At 41.2% G+C, this 26,221-nt stretch overlaps 1 protein-coding gene across 6 annotated transcripts in view; it reads right to left on the bottom strand.

Annotated features, from left to right (window-relative positions):
* The window catches only part of TENM3 (teneurin transmembrane protein 3), a 1,236,182-nt gene that overhangs the window by 104,288 nt on the left and 1,105,673 nt on the right, over positions 1–26,221 (bottom strand). For 4 of the 6 annotated variants that reach the window (XM_085641875.1, XM_085641876.1, XM_085641878.1 and 1 more), the window contains 2 exons: positions 11,723–11,749; positions 7,569–7,715 (listed from right to left, as the gene is read on the bottom strand). In XM_085641875.1, the coding sequence (XP_085498001.1) occupies positions 7,569–7,715; positions 11,723–11,749 (174 nt within the window). The remainder of the gene's footprint in view (positions 1–7,568; positions 7,716–11,722; positions 11,750–26,221) is intronic. The other 2 variants (XM_085641877.1, XM_085641879.1) reach the window with 1 other exon arrangement.

Raw genomic sequence — 26,221 nt, 5'->3', positions numbered from 1 at the left:
ACAGAGTGTGCCAAAACACAGCAGCTCAGTGGAGCTTGGCGCACGTGCGTGCGCGTGGAAGCTCGGTGGCGCGCTCTTTTCCTCTGCACAAACACTGGCCGACCGTGACTCCACGAGCCTTGCAGTCGCGTTTCAGAACAAAGGGAACAGCAGGAGGGGCTGTTCTTTTATTTTATGGTATACTGTTTGTTGTCCAGAGTTGCTGCTTCATGCTGTGGGGGCGCTGGAAAGACATTTTCCACGGAGCAAAAAAGGAGACGTAGATTGATTTTCCATCAGTGTGTGATCGTGCACTACGCCGAAAACGGAGGAAACTGTGCCAGGAAGTGTATGGCGAATGATTGGCTAAGTAAGGCAGCCAATGGGATTTTGTCCCAGGTTTAGCGCCGTCTTTTGCAGGTATAAAGTCAGGTCATGAATGGTCCATGAGCCTCGCTTATGAAAAGGAAGGAGTATACATGAATGCATCAGGGTGGCTCCCGTTACTTGATTGACAGCATGGGGCTGCACAACTGACAGTCTGGCTTGAGATCACGCTGCAGTATAGACATCACACCCTTACACTTCATAGACGATAGCCCCTTGACCACAGAGGAAGATGACCCCTGCTTCCTGATATTTCTGGACCTCTCCGCTTCCTTCCACACAGGCACCCTTAGGTCTCGGATGGGATGCACCGGCAATATCCTCCACTAGTTCCCCTCCTGCCTTTGCAACGGACACCTTCAGCTCTCCAAAGATCCCTATCGACGGTGGGGTCACCGAGGGCTCCATATGACTCCTGTCATCTTCAGCCTTTACATGACGGCTCTTAGTGCCCTGCTCACTTATAACACCCTTAGGATTCACCATTATGCCGAGGATGCACAGCTTTACTCTAAAGTTTCCCCTGCTTCAGACCATCAATGCCTCAAACATTGCATGGACGTCATCCAGACATGGATGTCCAGCGCCAACATGAAGCTCAACCTGGCCAAGACAAAACTCCTGTTATTTGCCAGGAACAATAAACAAGGAACAGGACAAACCCGGCTCAATGAGACATGAACCTTCACGTCTTTAGGCCCACATTTCCCAAAATGCATCCTTGGACCTATTTCGGGGTTTCACCCCTCTTCAGCCAGGATAGCTTGATTCCAGTGGCATAGAGAGCACGGGACTCACATCTGAGCATACCCGTCCCACTCGGGGTGACAAATGCAAAAACAACAGTTGATGGACAGAATGCAGAACAATGTCATACATTCACCCCAGTACAGAGATCTGGGCCTAAATCCATCGTTTTTTTGCTCACCATGCCACCCCAGTTTAGACCCAGCCATATGCAAATCAGTCTTGACCCTGTGCCTCATGGGAACAGTCCAGCCCGAATTGCCAAGCCAGGTCCTTGCTGGACCGGAAACAAGCATCCTAGGATGCAGATACAAAAAAACACCACATTCTGCTCAAAACATAGTTTCTGCTAGATATGAGGGTATTGCCTTAAGATCCCATATCAGGTGCCCTTAGTCAGTCTGTTTCTTAGGCTAGGAGCTTCTTAACGATTTGGTAGCAGAGCAAAAGCTTGGCTTGTTTCTCTCTACCAGTGCCCTGACAAGATGCCGGAACGTGTGGTTTGGTCTGAGGGACGAGCCATTAATCAGCATATGGGGAGGTTTGGCCACGGCAAACACACAAGAAACGTTCACCATTAAAGAGCGACTGGTTACCACACCATGGCACATTTATGATTCTTAACTGATCCTCAATGGTTGATATCTGTATCATAAACTTCAATAAAAAAATCAATTGCTGAAGAGAAAGAGGTATCAGAATGGTAAGGCCCAGAACTGAACAGAATTTGTCTTAACCAAACCAAATATTCATGCATCAGGTGAAAGGGGGCTGTACAATGAACCGATAAAAGCATCTGGTGTTCAGAAAACAATCGCTGTCCATCACCTCTCCAATCTGACTATCATTAACATTTCCTCACCAATGAAGCAATTCACTGTTCAAAGTTTAAGGATTGACTGCTTCCTGTCACTTGTCTTTGGGGAGAAAAGTGATATTGCTCACAGAAAAATATTGCATTTCCATTTCTACTGATTTTGAGTAATGCCAGCAAAGACTGAGGTCTTATAGGTCAATGGACAATTGTGTACCCAGTTCGCTAATTTCATGATCAACGTTTTAGAAAAAGTTATGTCCACCCCCAAATGCAAATAATTCCTCTTCAGTACTACAGACACGTAGAGACCTTAAGTTTTCCAACGTGTGTGATGCTCATCCAATCCTGGTTTTTTGTGCATTACATTAATATTAGTTTTGTATCTGTTGGCAAAGGTAGTAGTATAAGTGTCAAGGTACAAAGTGAAGTGTGCAATCAATCAATCAGGGTTTTTTAAGCGCACTACTCACCCGTGAGGGTCTCAAGGCGCAGGGGGGGGGGGGGGGGGAGGGTTGAGGGGGGTGCAGCTCAGCACAGGATGCACTGAACCTATCACGTCTGACGAAGGACTACTTTCAGTCTCTGGAATTGATCTGGATGCCAGAAGATTGCAAAAGTAAACATTGAGAGTGATGGAAAATGGCGCCTTGAAGCAGCAGCGTTGCCTTAGATCATGTATACTGACTGTTACGTTTTCTGATTCAGATAATGGTTACCAGATGAAAAACAATGGTCACCCTGTTTAGAATCACAGAAAATTATCTGAATTTTACTACCGACAGCCTCAATTGTTTATCATTGACTGAATATCAATAGAAAGTACAAGAACAAATAGCCTAGCATGGCACATACTGCGGGACTTGAATCGGCTTACATTTATTCTCGATCACGCTGTAGAAAATCTAAGAAAAAGGGTCCTCAAATAATTCGAGCTGCTTTCATCCTCAAGATTAGAAAAGCTGTAGAGCTCAATTTATACAATATTTACTTTCAGCTTAAGCTTTTGCAGGCATGCTGACAAATGGCCACAATTTTTTCTATTCATGTTTTTTTCCTTAGCAATAATTTACCTGTTCTATTAAAGCCTTCAGAACACCACAGAGCTGTTAACCCAGTGCCTGAAGGCTCATACCGATGGTTTTTAATAAAAACTGTCCATTTCCTTTGCTCCTGGCATCGCATGGGGGACGGTGAACAGTCAGGACACCTAGTGGCATTCTTGAGCATTGATCCTGAGATAATGTGTGTTTACTGGCTTAACCCTTAAAGCGAAGTCTCACAAATGATAGTGCTTACCACATTACAAAGGACAGACAGAATGGATGCTTGCAGCAATCTCCTCCCAACACATATCTAAGAGTAGCAGTGCTAAAGATGGAGAGTCAACCTTAGTTTTGTATGCAATAACATTGTCACTACAATATACATTACATATTTTTATTAAACCAAAATCGCCAATATTCTTCACTAACTTAATTCACCTGATACTGTTGTATACCGCATGTTGGTCTGCAGTCACTCCATGCCGATCAGTTACTATAAGTGTACATGTACATCCACTGTATATTAACAATTACATAATTAATATTTGAAGTAAAGCTTACGTTTATGACATAATTTAACTGTGCTGGGTAAGCTATTATTCTGCTACCCAAAAAGCAATAATTTAGATACAAGGATGTGAAAAATGATATGCTAGTGTTGCATTTCTTTATTTCACGACCCTGCATTAATTTTTCTTCAGGCTGTTATCTGGTGGGGGTTCACATTATGGAGAAGGTACAATGGTAAAAGAAAAGGACAAGCCAGGGTAGAATTTTTCAACAGACAGTGGTCTTAGCAGCTCCCTCACATTTGACACGCACCGCCTCGCGTGGAGAGGTGGAAGAGAAGCTTCCGACAGGTCTACCATGGGAGGCGTACGTCCACGACTGGAAGCCTTCAACAGGCGTAAAGAAAACTCAACTAACCCTGCCTGATATTGTTCCCCAATACAAATATGAAAATGTTACAAAAAATGGTGGACCAAACACAAGAACCGTATCTAGACATCGCCTACAACATCAGTCGTGGGATTGGGATAGCCACAGTAAAAGTGAGCATATGAAGGGTCTCTAGATGCAGAGATATGTGCAGCATACACATTACGCTATGAAGATGGTGGATCGCTTCCCCTAGTGCTGAACTAACCTCCTCCTTAAGGAAGTGAAGAAGAAATATACTTTTATTTGATTTCATAAAAACCTTAAAAGGGTGGAGAATACCACCATAAATAAAACTTTCCTTAAGGAAGTGGTGTATTTCATCAACAGTTAGGTCTTAGTGGTAGAATCTCTTATTTTCTGGTCCAGTTGGTAGCAGTAACATTAAGTTACATTATCATGAAGCTATCTGCCTCCGGTAATTACCCTCCCAACCACACTTCTGTGGTAAGAATTGTGATTTACGTCTGGGAGGGGTGCGGATCATGGGAGCTCTCAGGTTATGGATGAAAACTATTTCCTCACATCTGCCTCTCTAGTGTTTTTATTTGGGAACCCTCCAATTGTGTTGAACACTCTTCCTAATTTACTCATATGTGGGATTTGGCATGATGACGCTTGTCTTTTAATGTCAGAACTTATCGGGGAAAAAAGGGTTCCCTGTCCTTCCCATTAGCTATATCTCTCCCTGCCTTTATTATGTCTAGAGTGTGTTAATCAAATTGAGATCTAATACTAGCGAAAAGGAAAACCACTCAGCACTGATGCCAGGCAAGCAGGGAAACGTATATAATGTGGTTGCAGAACTTTAAAAAATGGGTAGAGGCAGAAAGCACCTTATTACCTAGGAAGGCACGGGAAGGTCAAAGGTCACTGTACTTTGCAAGGGCACAGGAAGCTATACTATCTACCGCAGCAGATGCACAAGAGAAAGTGCCGGCGTCTCCAAGGGCAACACGGATTGGGGAGGCGGAAGCGGGCGTGAGCAAGGTGAGCAAAGAACTGAAACCATAGATGAACCGCTGAGGCGCACTCTGCCCCGCCTCTATTAAGATTCTGAAATGCTGCTTCTGGGGTGTTGTCTCCCTGTTTTGATCCTTTCCCCTATTCTTCTCCACCTCCTATACAAACATCACTAAACTGCGGCACTATTCCGAACAGTCACAATAAGAGCCCGGTCAGACTGGCCAACAGGCTAGCGAAATGGGAATGTATATGTAGGGTTTTAAGTGGACCGGGTCCCTCTGGGTCTCAAAACATTTAGTAATTAAAAACTGGCATTGAAATGGATCCCTATCAGGCCCTAAATTCATGTCCTTAATTTTACTGGTAAAAACATGGGTGATTTCTGAACAATCAATGTAAAAAACAATGAGGTAATTCTTGTCAGTGAAGTCCTGTTTATATTTCACATGCTTTATTGAATTTTGAACGACATAACTGTGTTTCCAGGATGTCACATTCTTTAGTGGTGCACATTACTCTTGTATAGTGCATACTTTGAACTGCGTAACCTCAAGGTGTTTATAAAAGGCCACAATTAAACGCTCTACGGTTGATGCTGAAGGCACTGTGAGTTTCTCAGTGAATATATGGTCATCCAGTCTTTGGCCTCTCTGCAGAGTCTAGAGACAACCACTGACAAAGCCAATAGTCCTCACTGGTTTTAGGTGTATGTCAGTTGTTGTGTTATAAGGCTGGATGTAATAACAGAAAGCACAAAGAGGAACCAAAATACTGTTCGAGCGCAACACTATAGAAATCACAGAAGTGTCTTTACGTTTTAGGCCATGCCTATAATTACATAGATCACGTCCCTTTTAGACTCCCTCCACTTTTTTCATGCCACTTAAAGCCCTGTGTATGTGTCTTACTAAAAGTAGCATGGTTAAGGGAGTGGACCATCAATTTTGCCCTTTATGTTATAAACAGAGAAAACTGACAGGATGTCCATGTTCTTAAGATCGTGGTTATGAAAATCAATAAAAATATGTTTCTAAAAAACAGATTTAAATTCTAAATCACATTTTACGCATGAATCATTTGATTTAAATTTGGTCACTTAGAGCTATGCGTGTCTTATTAGCACCATTGTCATGATGGAAATTAGCCTGAAGACATAATCCCATATGTCTAATGGTCCTCAATTAAAATTTTTCATATTGGTTTTCATAGTTTAACTAATGCTTCTCTTCAGAATAATACACCCAGAGATTAGAAGATGCCTCTACACAAAATTTAGGCCGGGAGTCATACTAGTCCTAGCCTGCACAGCAAATGGCAAGCAGATAAGGAATCTCCGGGCTGCACACCATACACAAACTCCGATTTGCTCTGCCCTTTGTTCTGGAAGGAAAATGTAAGGTATTGTAAAGAATCTATGATCCTGTATTGTTGGACAGATTCAGCCAGTATTTTCCTTCCAGTAGTCTCTTATATAACATAACAGGTGTATTTGTAAAGCGCACGATGACCCGTAGGTGTCCTGGCGCAGAATAACAGATGTTTATTGTTACCAAACTCAATGGTACTCATTTTATCGACCTCAGATGGATGAAAGGCTGATTGGACCTGCCGGGATTTGAACCTGTGACCATGAGGTCGAACACAGGCCCCTGCAGTGGCTGCTTTAGTCTACTGAGCCACCAGACCCGGCATTATATCTCTTTAGCATGGAGATTAACAAGATATTGTTAACAATTGCTCCCTTTTTAAACCTGATCAGTGCTCTGACCGACCAATTATCTGATTAATCAATTCTATACTTTACTTTAAAGCTATGTACTCTAACCAAATTGCATTGCACTGTTTTTTAATTAATTGTATGGCCTTTTAGCTGAAACATTACATTTTATTTGATTTGATCTCCAAATGAAAGATTATTGATTTAGCAACATTTCCCACAGGCTGCTAATGTACACTGTCACCAAAGCTGTAGATTTGGCTGTTTTGAGGTTTAGAGCTCCTGTGTGACATGGCCTACTACCACATGCTTCTATCATTTTTCTTTCATTTATCACTGGGGTATTGGAGGTAGAGCCCAATACAAGTTGCTTAAAGTGGTGCCTGCATGCACTTTCTGCTTGACCTACTGGTTGAGCTGTGGCTCTCAGACAGATATTCCTTACTGAGGAAGAGAAACTCTTCAGTTTTCAAAGTCCAAAGGGGATATGGTTTCAGATATGCCAGTACTTAAGTTGCATTTCTCTGAAGTCCTTTGAGGGTGAATATAGATCAAAGAAGTAGGTATGTACTAGGAACATATTATATATACCATTATGCACACAAAGCATCAAATACTTTTCATGCAAATCACTCCAGGTCTTATGCTCACTTTTCAAGAGACAACATACCCACAAAACCAAACAATGCAATGATGTCCACAACTATCATCCACAAAGGAGAGCGCGCACCTTTATCTGCCCTTCAGACTTCCTTTGCCATTTGGTTTGACTGCAATTCTTCCTTCCTTTCCCTATTACCCTTCTTGATACAGGGTTTAATGATATAAACAAAATGTACAGAATTCCAATACAGAATATTTCTTGCCAGTTAAACCAGGAAACAATGTGCAGATATGTGTGTTTTTTCACATTTCATTTGCATTAATCAGCATCATCTGTTATTACTTATGATCGAAGTGCATCAGACCGTACCTCCTTCGTTGTCCTTGCCATCAGTGCACAGTGTTTCCATGGCGACATCACAGCCTGCTCCCCGCCACCCTGGTTGACAGACACAATGCCAACCATTTTGATCCAAGGCACACCTGCCATTGCTGTTGCACAAGCCTGGGCACCCCTCTGTCAGAACAGGAAACCAAGAGAATATCATTTCAATTAAGTGCTATGTTGTTTTAATGTCATATGAACAAATGCATAACATTGACTATTAACAGGCCCTTATAGAAGCAGAAATACTGTAAATGCACATGAATGGAAATCAGAATACCGAATGAATCTAATTTGTTAAGCAGAAAAAGTAAGGCATTGCAAGATGTACCACACATCTGTACAGAATAGGACAAAATTCAATAATGTCTTCAGACTAGACAAAATGAAAATTGTTCTTCCTTTGTCAAAGCAACAAGGGAGCAAAGCAACACAGAACTGGAGTGTAGAATTAAGGAATTGTTGTGACCAAAGTAGCAATCTCTACTATGCCTATGTAATGATTAGTATTTTAAATTTATATTAAAATACCTTGTTGCTAATTGTGGATCCAAATGTAATAATGAGATTGTTTTTTGCTGCTCATTAGACCAATAATTAAAGGTGCATTGTTGAAAAGCCAAGGTAAATCCATGTGAAGTTACAGTGCTTTTAATTTGAAAAAAAAAAACGTGCACAAAGTATAGGCCAGTGGACAGACTACACTTTATGCCCAAAGTACATTCCTTTTTACAGAATAAGCAAAGCCTGGGAAATTGTGAAGCAGATTAACATCTATTCTAACAGACAGTGGGGTTCAGGCTGCAAACGGATGGGACAGGACTGACAGGATTTCCAACTAAATGTAACGGCTGTGCAGATTCGATTACTTAGGACAGACATAAATGATACACTATAAGGACCACAATAAAACATTGAGTGAATCAACAAAAAACACGATTGTGACGTGCTTCAAGACAAATAGCAGAGTGATCTTTTTGTGTGACAGTCTCCCTACACCTTTTATGCTTTTACCTTTAAATCCCATCTTGTCTGCTTTTATTGAGCAAGAAGGGAAAATTTGGGAAAACATTAAAATAATTTAATATATTGTTTATAATTATTAAAATGGCTTCATTTTAAAAATACATTTAAAATAGAAAATAAAAATCTCTGGTGTTGAAAATATGGCATTTCACCACATGGAAGCCCGTATCATGATGACACGTTACATAAATATGGCAAATACTTTGCCCCGGTCTAATTGTACAGACACTCACAGAAGCAGTCCTTCGATTCCATCTCTTTAGGAATTGGAGGTGAGACATAATCATGAGGGCGACAATATATTGTATCAATGTACAAGTTAAAATATATTTAAAAATGTATTACTTAATACACACAAATATATTTTTGGAGTTGAAAAAACTAAGATAAAAGGGTTGCCAGTAAGATGAAGCTTTAGTTAGATTCCATAACAGCTGAAAAGTAAATATATCACAAGTCATCCTGTTCTGCTATTTAAGTTTTTTCTAGCTTATAAATGCAAAACAAATCTCAATTTCCATCCAAAAGAAGGTTAATACAGAGATTTGTAGCTGGAAATCCTGGACAGATGGGTCCCAACAAACATATCCTCAGTAGGAGGGACTATTGTTTGAAATCCCTGTGAAAAACTAAACGTTTGGAGAAAAACATTAAAAAATAATGTAAGACCACGTCTAAAGACCAAGCAAGACTTTATGCTATCTGTTTTGTAACTTAAAAAAAGGATATCAGTTTTCCTTGATATTATTTTTTAGGTTCATTTTAGCATCTACTTCGATTAATCACTTTAAGAGTTGTCGAAAATTTTCTTTCCTGGATTAGACGTATGTGTAAAATATCCCTATGCCTGCTACCTCGTATTAATGCATTGAAAAGCTTTTATTATAAATTTTTAAAACAAAAACATGAAACATGGTTTCACACAAAGTTAAAAACATTTAGGAAAGAAAGGAATGCAAAGCAGCTCAGTACAGAAACACACATATGATCACTCTTTCTACAAATTAATAAAAGATTGCACAAAAATGACAGCTTCTTTTATTCGCTGAGAGAACACAGCATTTGTTGCATGAAAACAACTAGAGCTCATTTGCTGTTGAATAACAAATAACAAAACTGCTGCGGGTAACAAAAGTCAAAGCAGGCACTTATTCTTCTTCAACAGTAGTTGCCAGAATAAAACCGTTGTCCAGAAAACTACCAGCAAATCCATTTCTGAACAGCCACACCATGATCTATTTGCTTTGTTCAATCACAATGATACTTAGACGGCAATGGAGGCCTGGTAATTTCTTCCAAATTTAAGGGCAACTAAAATCTCAGAGATTCCAGAGGAGGACATGGCAACCAAAGTCAATGACCTTAAAATGGGATCTAGGTACTGCACTTCTTATATTCAATACATTCAACACATTTTCATTCAGTTTCAATTTGTATGGCCTACTATATAACTGCATTAGAGCCAAATAGTGTATCCCTCGTAATTCAAAATAGTGACGTGTGGTCAGGCATAGCGAAACGGCCAGAGCCACCCTTTAAAGGCCAAGCCCTGAGATGTCAACTTTATTTTTTGCTGGATACATTAACAGCACTATGAGCCATTGCAATATATAAAAATCTGTAAATACAGGCATATATACACACAAAAGTGATGTATATGCATGCATTCCTATACATATATTACGTGTATATACATAAAGAACATAACATGTAACCATTTATTATGTATGGTCCCATAATGCTTTATCATTTTATTGAGACTTAAGCCACACGGACCAAAAGTTGTGATTTTAGCAAATGTCACCATAACATAAAATAGCTTTATAGGACCATAATGTACATGTTAACAATTATGTATTTTATTATATTGCATGTGGAAAATATAGCTATTTTGTCCAAGATTTCCATTTGCTGAAATCCATAATTTATGAGAATGTCGTCATGGGAAAATAACTCATGTGTATGAAAGGAACACAGTGACTTATCACTACTGCTTGGGGAGAGCAACACCAGATAAAGTGTGTGTGAACAGGCCAAACAAAAGAACAATTAATATGACAGAAGTACACACATTCACATCATATGCCATGTGTCTCTACAGTTGCATTGTTTCTGCTTCCTCAAAAGTACCCAGCCAATCAGAAGGCACCTTTAAAAAACATCCCATTATGCTCTGCGTGGCTTACATTTCAACGTAAACCATTGAAGAAGAAATAGGAAAGAAATAAACGTTAAATTCTGAAACTCAATTTCAAATGGTACACAATGGGTACATATAAATGCTCAACTGAGACCAAAGACATGCTACTTTACTGAGGCCGTGTTACATGCATGTGTATACTATATCATAAGTGTGAACCCACAACCCACTGCTCAAACACCTGTGGTGGTAAGTCCAGCTTTATCCATTGCACAAACACTGTGTGTAACCCAAGTCAGTCTTGTACGCCAAAAGACAAATGCACAATACAACACGGCATATATTCAATACTCATGCAATGCTGTGACTTAGCCAGTTAAACGAGCACAAGCTATGATGAAACGAAAAGTAGATGGCCACCATATCAAGAAATAAACAAATAATAATAAAAATGGGACCCAAGCAGAGTAGCAGTGTTCAGTCATTGCCCCCCACCAGAAGAGTCTTTAGATGAAATGTCATCTTTTAAGACTACTTAGCAAAATCTAAGGCATGCATATGCAATTATACATGTGTATAGTTTCAAGAAGCAAAAGACACGTCAACCACAATAAAGGAAATGGGTGGAATAACAAAATGCATAACGCATCCTACTCCATAGTGAGTAAATCTGTGGTTAACATTGGGGTAAAACAAGTTTAATACTGAACACTTATGAATATGAACTTATGAAATGGGTTCCAGTTAATTTTGTCAACCAGATGACATTAAGGAATGTTTATACATAAATGCCGCCTTCTCATAAGAGCAAGACGTACACATATTCAGTGAAATAAGCACAATCATGTAACGGCGCATGCATCCCATGTTCAGTGAACATACATGTATTTAGTGAAGTATGATGATGTATTCACTACAGATAATGTATACGCATATATTCAGCTGTGTCAACAAAGGATTATGGATACAGTACCTTTGACTACCTTTTCCAAATAGTGAGCTTGAGAAATGAAAAGAAAAACAGACAAAGCATTTCAGACGTGCATCATAGGTCCAAACCATCTGAGGCAACACATACATATACAGCTGCGGTCTCCAGAACAGAGGCCGCCATCATGCATCAAAGTTACAATGTAAGAAGAAGCAGTTCTGTTTTCAGTTCCTGTCGACATGGCTCCCATCAGTACATAAGGTATTGATAGATATATATATATACATATATATATATATATATATATATATATATATATATATATATATAAGCCACCCACTGGCTTTGTCAATGCTTGATTAAATGTAGACCCCACCCCTTTCCTTTCACCTGGAAGCTATTTTTGGGAGGACAGGGCCACGTGGTCTACTATTCAATGCCTCAGTTCTCGGTATCAACTGTGTGATAGCAGCTCTACAGCTATTGACACACCTGCACTGTGAGCTGCTGTGTGGCTAAAAAAAAAAAAGAGTTCTGTTTATAGCAACGATAACTACTAAAGATGTTCTTGGTACCACACATCGACTAACAATGCCAGACCTTTATCAGGCAGGGTAAAATAGGCATTTGAGCTCCCCAGTAGCAGTGCTAGATTTAGCAATAGTAACCACTGGCTGCCCAAGATGCCAGGCAGATAGTCAATATTGGCAAGCATGCATTTTTACATTTGCATTCTCTCTTACTAACTAAAGGACAAACACTCTCAGCAATACTCTATTCAATATGTCGAAAGTCCTTCATTTACAGATGGGTTTAAGCGTTTCCATGGAGAGCGTCTTAGTTTAACTGGCAAATTCTAGAGTGGTGCTGCGTGGAAATAAAGGGTAGATTTCCTTGCTTAACAACACCCTGTTAAAAAGAAATTTGTTCTATCAAGTTTTCAATAGCAACATTCCACAAGACTGAACCCTATAGAAAACAGAAGAGGGCGATTCTTGATTGCAAACATGATATGTATTTAACTCGACATATAAAAGTATTCTTGGCCCAGGGTTTGCCTGTAGTGCTTCTTCTGCACCGTTATTGCAAGTTGGAACACTCTAGCCTCCAATTATATGCTTTCAAATAGTTCCCGCAAAGGCTGTTTAATGACCGCCATTAGCATCCTACTGAAGAAGCAAATAGGTATCATTCTTAGATTATTCATGTTGCAGTTCCAGTGGCTATGACAGACTGGCAATAATCTGTGAATAAGTATATATTAAACCCGCTTATTCAAATCAGCGACTGTTTTAATCAGCGGGATCAGCATACACATTGATTTGATGTCCCTTAATTGGTACTCATGCCACTGTTTTATTACTGATTACCCTGTCGTAAAGGGTTTTATCAGTGACATAATTTTTAACACTGAATAACGACTCCATACTCTTAGCGGTTTCTTCTGGCCCTTTGTCAAATTTCGCTCACCTCCCATAATCTCCCAGTACTGTGTCGATAGCAAAGTATTTTAGGCACCCCAGCTTCACGAGAACTAGGTCTTCATTTTTTTTGGACTGCATGCATACTAAAAAGGCACAAATGTTTTGAAAACTAAGACCTTTACAATATAAGATACACAAAAACATCGGCATATGTTATTTCAATGATAATTTGTTTACGAGATTTATAAGATGCTGTGTCCTTGAGAAAGACAATCAAAATACAACCGTAGTGACTTCTGCTGGGGTATCACACCTCCTCTCAGCTCCATCCCAGACCAGACTGCCCCCCCAGTACTAAACTTGCTTGTCCATGCTGTTGTCTTTCTTACAACAGCATTCCTAACTTTCACACCATTCAACAACTTTGGCTTGTTGAAATCATCAACTCTTTCCGTATATCCATAGTCTTTTGAATGTTGTAGAGTATTCCGCAAAACCCACTGCATTAAAACGCACATTTTATCCATAAGCCTCCAAAGGCAGAGACCACTGATACAGATGAAAAAATGGTGCCACATTGCCAATTCATTTCCTTTGAGTAGATAAAACCTTCATCAGCACTCCGATATCTTAGCAGAGGGGCTATTAAACGCTGGAGTCATGATGTGTGTAAGGTACATACCCGTAATTGCCCAACAAAGAGGTGGAAAAGACCGAGTGATGCTGTTACCCACCCAATGGCACTTGTTTTCTGAGGCTCCTACAGAAAACAAGCCAACGAGAGCTCTAAGAATCAAACCCTGGACCACGTTGCGCCAGACCCCTGTGGTAGGTGCATTTACACAAGCTGTTGGCTATAATAAAATGTCCTTAAGACAAAAATTGCATTAAAAAAGAAACAGTTTAACTTTCAGATGAAAAGAAGAAGTATATATGTTCAATTCGAGGTATCCATCACTATAATGCACTGGTGCATAGCAAAACCCAGAAAAGAATAATGGTCTGGTGTCATCCTTCATTCCTGGGAACTAGACCTCTGCTGTAAGGTAGGAGACGCCCCTCTGCTGAACGACATGAATGGTCTTGGATTACTGCATGTTTAAAGCATATCTCCATTTGGTGATGACACACTTATCAAGCAGATGACGCAGAAAGTTAGATCCCACCTGATTCCTAAATCACCCAATGGAAAAGAGCCTTGTTTGTATTTGGGCTGTGACACTTATGAAAGTTGCTTACCCTTTATGTTCAGAATGAGAATTGTACGTGTCGAGCTGTCGTTCCAGAAAGGTCGGGCGTTACCTGAAGCACTGAGCGTCTGTCCACGTGATTTTAGATCTGTTCAAACTCTGATGCACGTTGTTTTATTTTGTAGTTTAAAAAAAATCTAAATACATATTTAACACTAATTTTGTAAAGCCCTGGCTTCACAAGTTGTAGACCAATTGTTTACATTTGCATGCATCACCTTCCCCACTGGCCTGTTACGCCGTGTGTTGTTTTCTCCATTTTGCCATTAAGATCAGGGCTGATCCGGCTGAATAATAGCCTTATTAGTCCTATTAAGACAGCCAATTGCTTAATTATGTATTTCCTATATTTTGCTCTTTTTATATTGATGTCATTTGCATATGTTTGTCTTTATGGTTCATTTTAATAGCTGTAAAATTAACTTCACCCACTGACACTGTTTTTGTGGTAGATGCTTGTGACTAGTGCACGGCCCTCGGGTGCACAGATATGACAGAACGACTGGTGTACAACGGTTACCACCAGGATCCATCACTTCCTCCAGCTGTACGCTGAAACTACTGGACAAGCTACAGAATGTTTAGCTGACATTTTGCACCATATCTATCAGTAGGCTGGGATCTGGACCTATTCCTAAGCGCCGGCCTCACAGCATCCTAAGGCTTCCTTGCTTTTTTTCTTTTTTTTTTTTTAATTTTTAATGGCAAAGCAGTTGCACAGCACCTCTGCGACTAGGGTGGCTAAAGATTTAGAATCTCAACAATGGAAGAGCGGGACGAACATTAACATTAAAGGGTCAATTTGCACAAAACATATTGCTTGGTGGCAAAGTTTGAGAACGCAGTAAATTATGTTTTACGTCTGGGTATTTCAAGCCACCGTGTCCCGTGGCAGAATCGATTGTGCTGAGACTTCAACATGACAAGGTGAAGACGGGAAAGAAAGCCTCGCCGGAGAGATTTTCTCTGTCTGCTCCTCAGCCGAGAGAGGCCCATTAAACAAGGATTTCCCAGAGGACTGACGCAATGGAGGAGCTGCATGAAGCCAAAGTGCAGACAACTGCAGGGCACTTGATTCATGAGCGCATCAGGCATTCAGTAGCGATGCCTTGGTTTCTGCTAATGTCGGAGGCATCCTGCATAGGAGCGTGCAAGTCAAACCGCTTCATTGTGGCCGCTGCTACGGTGAACAGGCAAACAGGTCACACTGACATAAACATATGTTCCCCCGTAAAGTGGAGAAGTCAGGCGATGACTTACGGCTAATGGATTTCTCAACTGAAAAAACTCATATTTTCAGGGATTGAGGTCTGACTTCACGTGGGGCTCCTGGCAGGCGCGGCTTCTCCGCTAAGGCGGAGGAGCGTTGCCCCACTACACTCAGAGCAGTGGAAAAGAGAAATATAAAATGATAATAACGTTATTTTATTTTTCCTTGCTGCAGGGCTGGGTTAGGGCTGGTTGCACAAGGACGAGTGGTTCATGCACTTAAGTGTGCATGACAGTTTGGCCGGCCGTCTTGGGCCGGCCAATCAGGCATGTGCACTTTGCATGTTCTCCGCTAGATTGTAATACACAGCCTGGGTGGAGAACATGCACAGGCTCCCTGTCCATGTCTAAGCGCCGAACCACGGCGCTCAGACCAATCACAATGCTGCATAGCAGCATTGTGATTGGCTTAGGGGATCCTGTGTGCTTCCTGCTTCTTCCAGACTCGGAGTCAGAAAGAGAAGCTGAGAGACGACGAGGAGAGACGACGGAAGGGGTAAGTGTTTTTTTTTGTCAAAGGTCTTTTTATTCAACATGACATTCAAATAACACATGGTACACAGGAGAGTATACAGGACCTCGTATATATACCTGCAGCTAGTATGATTCTAGTTTCTCCTGATGAGAAGTCCCATCGCCTCCCTCCCGTGCTATAAGTCATGTATGTTTTATTGAATCAACATTAGGGGTGTGCCCCCAAACTATAACAAACAAACCCCCCTAGCCCTCCCTCCCCCTTCCCTGGTGGTACCTCTGAAACCAACAGTCGGACCTTCAAAAGTGTAAAAAAATAACTAAAAAAGGGAATTTTAGCTTACCTATTCCCGTTTGAGACACTACTATTCGACGCGACTCAGCACGAGTCTCCACTTAAGACATTTTTAGAACTGTAACAGATGCATGGCTCGTATGGAAGGTGGGCAGACCGCCGATAGCAGGCCACGAGACAGAAAAGCTAACAATGGACCTCACTTGTATTCAAAGTTCTTGTACTCTTCTCTAAAAATATTGTCTAATCTTTCCATGGTGAGAATTCTCCAGAGCCGGGAGTGCCACAACGATACAGCTGGCACTTCCTTCTTTTTTCAGGCTGCCGCTATTGTTATTTTGGCCGCCCCATAGCACGCCCACATTATTGCCTTGTCTGCTTTTGTCTGGTGTTCTAGATGAGGATCCCTGATGCCCAGGAGAGTTCCCTCTATAGATGTCGGAATGGGGTAACCAAGTATGTCTTTAATGTGTGATAGGATTTCCTCCCAGAAAGTACGGATAGCGGGGCAATCCCACCATATGTGGTGAAAGTCCCCCTGCAAGCTGCAGCCTTGCCAACAGAAATTGGAAGTGTCTGGGAAGATCTTTTTGAGTTTAGTGGGGTACAAGTACCAGTCAAAAATGCGTCTTGTAATGGGCCTTCCTGAAGGCCACAGAGTGATTGTTCTTGGCTAGATCCCCCATATAAGCTACCATTTCTCCTCTGTAATCTCTCTCCCGATCACTTGCTCCCAAAAAGGCATGTAACATGCCTGTTGTGCATGCACTATCGATAACAACATAGCATACAGTGAGTAAATTACCCCTTTTATGGTGCCCGCTTTCCGTACCAGCTGTTCTATCGGTGTGTGTTTCTCTAGTGGCAGCGTCCCTCATCTGTGGCTGGGATACCCAGTGTTTGATTTGAGGTAATGGAAATGTTCGCCTTTTGGGACCTGGAACTCCCTTTGACAGCTCTTAAATGTGAGCACATCAAAATTGTGGAACATGACTGAGACCATCAAACAACCTCCCTCCCGCCACCAATCAAAAGGGCCTTCTCTCAAAGCTGGTGGAAAGTCGGGGTTAAATGAATAGCTGTGTAAGGAGAAAGGAATGATGTTCATCCCAGATTTTTTGTGACCTCCTCTCAAACTTTGAGGGTGGTTCCTGTCGGGGTGCTGAGGTATGAGTTTTCTGGCCTATCTTTTTTCTGTTTCCAGAGGACATCCCAGATCGATCTGGCCACTATTGCCCTGTCCATGTGGAGCCAATGTTTATCGGACTCTCTCATGGACCATTCTACCACCACTCTTAACTATGCTGCTTGGTAATATGGTGAAAAATCTGGTAGCGCAACCCCCTAGCCCCCCTTCCTTTTTGGAGCACCGTAACACAAGGAACAGGAGGCGTGTCCTCCCACCCTGCCATATAAATCTAGTGATAAGGGAGCGCAATCTGGGTAACAAGTCATACCCCTGCTCCGGTGAGCTATTAGATCCTTTGCTTCTTTTCGGCTTTTGCTTGTTGATAATGCAGTTCTGCTGTGGCATTTTAAAACTTTCAAATAACCGGCATTTGTAGCTTTTCCTTAAATAAAGGTTGTTTATGTTCCTTCAAATAAGGCAGATTCAAATGCAACCCCTTTAAAAATGATTCAACTGTGGAGGATAGGTTAGTGGCCTTTATGTCACACATAATCTGCCACTTGCATAGCTCTGTTTCACTTTCAGTAGTCCAGGGTCAAAGATTCACTATCAACAATGTCAATGTGTATATGAAAATGCCAAACACAATGAATTGTGTGTAGATGTTCTTGGTGTTTTATGGATAAGACAAGAGGGCTGTACCAAAACACTTATGCACTTTCCAGGAATGCTGGTATCAATATAGCCGTGGGCCGTTGTCAGCAAGATGACACCAAACTATGTGATACTTCTCAGCTTTGTTGGATGCATGTACACTACTCTGCCTACCTTGGGAGTGAGTGTAGGCCACTATCTATACCGAGCGGTGCTTCATGGCCTGATACACCCAACATAAGGTATATCAGAGTGCTGCTGAATGCATTTGGGGTGTCGGGCCTAAAGTGTTTCAGGCCTGTGCTCAGGTGTTCAGTGCAAGCGATGCATAACATAGTACAATACTCCCTGTCTTAGCTAAGGGGGCTGTAGTGTTAGGATATTCACTGAGAGAAAGTAGTAAAATGCGTTGCTCTCAGTATCCAGAGACTTGTAATTCATTTCATGTATTGGATAAAGCATACCTTTTCCCTTAATTTTTAAACATCACAATAAACGGAATAGTTTGGTTAATAATTGTGTATTTCGGTGCACTAGCACAGCGTGCTACGCATCATGCTTTGGCTTAGTGGCTTATGAGTATATCGTGCGGAGGTATAAGAAATTGCAGCATCCTTTCCTTCTAGATGCCGACATATAGAATGCCTATTGTGCTTCATCTATTCCTGTAGACTTGATTAATTGGAGCAGAACATAAGGTTCCAGGTAAAGTGGGAAAAGTATCAAACAGCAGAAGGAATGGAGGCGGTGAGACCCGCTAGTCTTGCTAGTTCTTTTTAATCTGAAAGCGGTACAAAATATTAATTACAATTACATATTACATAGATATTTGTTAGACTATGGCCCTCATTATGAGTGACCCGGTGTTGGGTGCAATATTTAAATAACTGATAAATAGTAACGAGGGGTACGTTATTTATCACGTGTGACACTATCCATTATGAGTTTTTTGGGTTTTTTAAACGTAGAGGGGCTTAACATGCAGTTTGGTGCTTGCCGCAGCAACATTCACACGTCCCAGTATCTTCTGGGTCTTTGAATACCAGCAGGTTTAATTTGCTGAAATTTAACAGAGGCTGAGATTTATTACACACAGTATGGACTGGGTGCAATAAAAATTAAAAACTCATAATTCCAATACTTAGAGTGGCCCACCCAGCTAGTGCGTGAAGCTTAACTACGTTGCTAGGAAAATATTTTCATTTATGAGGTCGGATCCACTCAGCTCCACCCAATATACACCCAGATGTTATTTTTGAGGAACAAAGAGAACTGGTTACTTTTCAAGGTAGTAAAGTGTGAGGTTCACGTAAGTATAAGTCAGCTAAAAGGGCTTAAGAGATTCTGGACGCAATCCTGAGTGACTCCAGCACCAATTTTCTCTACCCTGTTGACTACTGTTTTTCACAATGCCCCCACTCATAGTTTCGCAATGGGTGGCTGCTTGTCATCGCCAACAGGAGATTTGCGAATGTCTTGTGCTCTGAGCTGTACGATTTTGTGGTGAATATTACAACAGTCTTTTCCACTTATCTGGAAGAGGTTGTGCTAAACAGTGAGTACACTCAAAAACTAAAATGTAGACTCATTTCCTCCAAATCTTCCCTGTGAACTTTTTTCCAAGAAGCCGAGGTTCTCTGTAGGATTTAATCCCCTTCCAAGAGTCACCACACATTTTCTGGCAGTCTACATTAGGCAAGACAGGACTCTTGGGCTGGATTTGCTAGATGTTATCTTGCATTCCACCAGCTAGTATGCTAATTTTTACATGCAAGAGAAGCAAGGTGCAAGTGCAACCAGGCAGCCGCAGCAGGAACCCAAGCATGTCAACACACAGTAAAGTGGTGTGCATTGGTTCCTATTACGTTTAGCCTCTTTCCAGGCAGATCTGCCCTCTCTGCATCCTTAACAGTAAATTTGACCCTAGCCTAACCAAGAACAGGTCGCCCATACATTTCAGCCAATCAACAAAGCAACCGCTTTAGAGTTTTTCTTGATTAAGCAAGAACCATGTATGCCTAAACTGTGTGCAGTCACTATATACATCTCCGTCATTGTCAATGTCTATTTCATCCTAGTTATGAAGGCTTAGTCCTCTTCAATACAACTCTGAAATTCAATTTTCCGGATAATGCACCAGAAAACAAAAAGTAAGGCCCGAGCTGCTCCCACCCGATTAAATATAATAACCAAGAGAAATCACAGGAGTGATACAAAGCTTTAAACGTTGCATGCAAATACACTGATAAGAATACCAACATACGCAACCCAAACACATCCCTGTTCACCAGGTCGGCAAGTGACCCTTTAAAGGAGGTTAGATTTTCCCAACTCTACCTCCTGCTGTGGTATCTTCACAGTCCACACCAGAAATCATGAACTGACCTTTATGAAGAAGACAGCGCGATATCCTCTAGATTCTCCTGCTCTGGCCATCCAGCTTGGGGACCTGAGTCTGCAGGCTGCTTTACACACGCGCAGGTATTCATACACAACAACCTCTGGTAGGCGCTCATGGGCACCACACGAGGCCAATCAATAGACACACAACAGGTGATGTTTCAGAGGATTTACACGACAGACAGGTTGGTGAACTGCATTTAGCGGAAGGCAACTATTTCATTAAAGTGACAAGATCTGTAGACACATCAAAGATAAAATCAGGTATTTCCTCTTCCTTGAATAACAAATGGCTGCGTTCAAGACCACGTTGATGCTAATATTTAGCTGTCGTCTCACAAAATGTCACAGAGGTGACCAGCATTAACTCGGCTTTCCTCAAACCTGCCTGCACTCTCGACGCTTCCTTATCCAGGCATCTCAATTAGGTATCTGCAACCTACAGAAGACAGGCCAGGTACAGCGGCTTTACGGTAAACCAAGTGTGAATACCTTTAAATTGCGCGCTGAGCAATATCTCGGGGATTAATTAATGAATCCGTAATGGCATTAGCCGCTATTAGCTCGGTTGATGTTTTACCACATGCGCTCTGTGCATCCATATATAAATATTAATTTGGGGCAGAATGATAATTGTTCAACACCATAACAATTAAACAGCTGTAGTCTGACTCGCGAGTTAAGTGACGGGGCTGCAGGCAAGCTCTGCAAACAGATGGTCCTTCCCACCCGTGCTTAATGCTAAAGCCTTTTTTTTTTTTAAAGGAGGTGCTGGCAAATCAGGGTATGGCAGGATAGTTGCAATGCAAATTGATTCATTTGCAATGCAGATTAGTCTAAAAACTAATTTAGTGTATAAAAAATAATTGTGTTCCAAGCAGCAGGCATTATAAAACTCTTATGTGGTAGTTTTCCCATCGACACGATTATTTACTAATTTCGTGGACTGAACGTAGTTTAATGGAAAAACAGCTGGCAAAGTATTCATATTTATCGGATTCATATGACTGTGGCGGAGCCGCTTATTCTAGCTGTATGCCGAGGGAGGGCAGAGAACACAGAACCCGCTCACTTTGGAGTGAATCTTCTCAGCAGCATTTACAGAAGCAGTCAAGGAACTGGGGTGGACAACTGCCTTTCATTGGTCTTTTATTGAACTCTTTGTTTTGGTGCTTCACACAAAACACGTCATACACCTAATACTTTTAGTTGACTTTTTAGAACATTTTTCTAGTGTGGGAAAACCTTCCACAAAATGGCTTTTGAAAAGTATATTCCCGCATCAATCTTACCATCTATGAAGGTAGTATGGAGTTATGAGCTGGAAGTACCAAAAACACCACACGGCGACCTGAAAGCTAAATGGTCATGGTGGGGGTCGGAAATGGGGTTCGGGGTGTATCAGCCAAAAAAAGAGTTTGCTTGATAACCCTTGTGCTATTCAGGACCAGCTAGAAAAGCAAACGGCTTCCTCTAGCATCTAAACGACTTGAAGTCACCCTAAGGCCGAGCAAGCTACATTAACAGCTCGGTATAGTGCATGCCTAAGGTAGTGAGACTGAAGGAAATGTATGGAGATCCAGGTCCTTTTCAGGTTCTAAGGCTGAAGATGAAGCTGCAAAAAGGATTCACTATTCTGATTCGATGTATTAATAAAGTACATGCTTTATTGATATTCTGATATTTTATTGCTGCTTTTTTACACAACGAAAATAATTTGTGGTAAGACACTGGACAAACTATCTGTAGCCACCCAAAAAGGGGTTCACGTTTGCATTTATCCGTAAAAAGTAATTGTCTTTTTAACATCCTACTGCCACGCCAGAAGACAAATCGAAGACTATTAGGTCTGTTTGACACATGCTGGCAAACCAAAATGAATGAAAAATCTGAACCATCCTTGGAAGAAGAATTCAGACTGAATTGACATGGTTGCCTGGGGCTAGACCCAAGAAATATCTTTGCTAAATCCAATTAACATTATTTAAACTTCTATTTCGCGGATTCTAAAGGAGAGTGTTTTTTGTATAAAATGAGACCCATTTGCAATGCTGGAGTTCCAACTAAGCTAGACATCAATGTCCAAAGTAACCGTACCACAAATGGGCACCATCCACCACACAATGCTATGTTTCCCAATCAATTAAGACAAAATGGAGGCCAGAATTTGCAAACAGTAGCAAGGTAACGAAAATCATGCACAACAAAACACAAATTTACCACAGAGTTTTAATTTGGAACTTACTCATGAGAACCTCTAAACAAGATCTCCCACAATCTTCTCCAATATTTATCCATTACTGCTATTAACCCCACTTGTGCCAAATCACCACTATCCAAAGAATCTTTCAGACTTCCTCTAACCTGCCTTGATATACACCTCCTTTATCAGTGCCCATATGTGTAAGTATATGCTGACTGACTTCTATGACTGAGCCAGCCATAGAAGACATCACCCTGCTACAAATCAGGGTGATGAATTGGGGCGCTCCTAGAAGCCCACACCAAAAGGATCATTAAAGCCTTTCAATACTCCACAGCCCTGCATCTAACATAGCTCTGTCATTAGCGAGTAAAGATCCCATCCTCTGTGAAAAAGCTTTTACTCTCGCCCTTTTAGAAAAGCCATAGGCTGATGCCACTAAAATGTCAAACTTTCACTCCATATGTTTCCTTCAGTTTTCCCACCAAAATCACTTTACACATTGGGAACAAACAACTCTGCAACGTCAATGAAAACCACCCCTTGTCTGATACAGCTCAAGCAGTCTTTTAGGCCCGCTTATGGCATTGGGAATATCCTGGTCTCAGCCGTCAATGTTCTGAGGCTGGTCTTGGATGAAAAATACTCTGAAGCCCTAGTCCTACTGGATCACATAGTAGCCTTCGACATGGCCTCCCACTCCATTAGTTTTGAGTATCTGCAGGAGAATGGGGTGAGACTGCGCTTGACTGGATCAACTTTTCCTTTTTTGATCATTACCATGTGGTATCTTTTCTTCCTTACACTTTGGAAGCAAACCTCTATACTGGGTTGGCCCTTAGTCTCTCCTTTTTTATTTATTATGAGGTTGCTAAATTGCATAATAGATGGGGGGGACAGATATATAAAACAAAATACTCTGAATACACTAAGGAAAACTGATTTGGATAGCACCCGAGGTCCCACATGTAAACAGGGAGCAGTACCTAGACTCTGAGGGGAGATTTACAATCACAGATGGCACACTGGATGGTAAGGCAACATCACTGATCAGTGTATATGCCCAAACTCAAATCAATTACAACTTCTTGAATCCTTGGACCTAAATAGGCTGTATTTACCTGACACTATTTTAATAACTGGGGAGGCAATTTTAGCGCTATGCATGATTAAGCAATAGATAGATCTGTTCAGCCACTACACAGAGTTCAAGTCCAGAAAAAAACAGAACACATCACTGACTGGCTGTAGAGCTGGCAGCTTATAGACATATGGCAGGACATGCACCAAAATGCACGGGAGTACTTCTACTACTAGTCCACACATGACCTGACATAATACTGTGGACATCTGACCCGAGTCACATTTCATACAATTGAGACTGATTGGGATGCACAAGGTGTTGGGGGCAGGGAGTGCACTCCAGCACGAAATGCACCGAAGTATCACTAGGCACATGAGAAGAGGGTAAGTGACTCAGTGAAGTGAGAATCACCTCGCCACCCCTCCTCCGCCTGCTGGGGCTACCCATTAACCCCCAGTCAGCAACAAACAGAAATCCACTGTTAATGACGCTGGACTGCAGAAGACCTAGAACAACCATGTCCACATGATTCACATGGAGACTGCAGCCAACTGCGTTGCAAGATGACATGTTAAAACAGATATTGGGAGACACATTAGCCAATTACTTAGCAGACAAATAAGGCTTGGCACAGGGCACAGGACCTTAATGGGAAGTCTTTTAAGCTAATCATAAAGGCTATATATATTAAACCATCAAATGGTGTCAAAAAGGGGCTCGTGAAAGAGACCCTAGACAGAACAGAAAATATGCGACTTAAAGATGATAGCCACATTACCTGTAGATAATATTGTGAAAGATAAGTGGTATGTGTGTACGGATTTTGTTGCCAATCTCTTTTCGGGATCAACCTTGAAGAATTTCCCTGATTTGCACATTATTTTGCTGCTTTATTTGTACTGCTCTATTTGGATGCGTATTTTGCACTTTTTGCACTAGTCACTTTATTTTTTTAAGAAGATTTATTTTCGTTGATCTATCTTCATTGAACTATGTAAAAAGAGAAAAAGCGGAATCACAATTTTGTATTCTATATAATGAACTGTATCTAGGCCAGAAGGTGTTTTTAGGAAAATTATCTGTAATGCTATCGTGGGGTTGATTCGTTGTAAAAGGTCAATAATCAATTGGACTTTCCTGCCGCTGGTCTATTGATAGGCAGAATTTAAATGAGTACGGTGGGGGGAGGTATTGTCTTGGAATTGTTGTGGTTATCTTTTGTATATGGCATATTTAAACATTATTAAAAATCAAAAATAAAAATCAAAGATGATATCAGAGGTAACACAAGGGCCAAATGAACTACGAGAAAACAGAACAAAATATGCAACCCATCTAGTGAGTCTTTGATGTGTTGACTACAAAGAGTACACAACAATACAACAAGCGGAAGGAAAGAGAGCGGGCAGACTAGACTGCTTGTTGGGATACTACTGTTTGAAAACAAAATGATTACTTAATTACCTACCTGTAGTAGTTATTTTGCAGCTTGAAGAATGTTCTGGATTCGCATGCTGTGCCTTATTCCGCCGTTTAATGGTTGTTTCCGAAATGTCCCCTTGTATAGTATTTCCTTCTTGCGTTTCTCTTTTTTTTTTGTTGTTGGGTGTCAACAGTTCTTACCATTTGGTGCTTGTTCCAGTCTCCTCTGCCATCAAATGCCCTCCCTGGAAGTCCCCACTCTTAGTCACCATCTTCAAATTCTTTTTGTTTTTGCCGATGTTTGTATATTTGATGTCCTCCGGGCCTCCCGTGGCTGTACTCTTTAAAAGTCTCATGTTTGCTTGTCTTTCCTCATTTCCTGGGGAGGCGGGTCACCTGAGCACTGTAAGTGAATCCAGAAAAATCTTTAAACTGCAAAACTACTGATACAGCTAAGTAATTATTTCGTTATGTAGTGTGAATCTTTTCTGATTTCACATACTGTGCACTGACTTCGTAGCAGTTTTTTCATTTTGGTGGCTGGGCTGGAGATGAGGTTGATCTTGTAAACAGATGTTTCCATGCTCTGTCTCACTTGTGCGTCTCTGTTCACCTGTATGCCAATGCAGTGGTATTTTGTGAACTTGTGTACTGATGACCATATGGCTGCCATACATGTGTCATTAATAAGGAAATTGGCCAGGAAAGCTATTGTTGCTTCTTTTTAGTCAAATGTGGTCGTGGTTTTGTCTTTAGCTGTGCTTCAGCTCTCTTGTGATAAATGTGAACTGTCTGAGTTGCCCATCTTGTGATGGGTGTTTTTGGTAACTCATTCTCCTTTATTATTGTCTGCGAATGATACCAAGAGTTGTTTCCCTTTCCCGATTGATTTTGTTTTCTCCATGCAATACGTTATCATCCTGCAGGCGTCCAGTGT

The sequence above is a fragment of the Triturus cristatus genome, chromosome 2_2 (genome assembly GCF_964204655.1).
Source record: "Triturus cristatus chromosome 2_2, aTriCri1.1, whole genome shotgun sequence".
Taxonomy (NCBI): Eukaryota; Metazoa; Chordata; class Amphibia; order Caudata; family Salamandridae; genus Triturus; species Triturus cristatus.
Note: the sequence above shows the minus strand (reverse complement) of the source record. Positions and strands in the feature narration are given on the sequence as shown.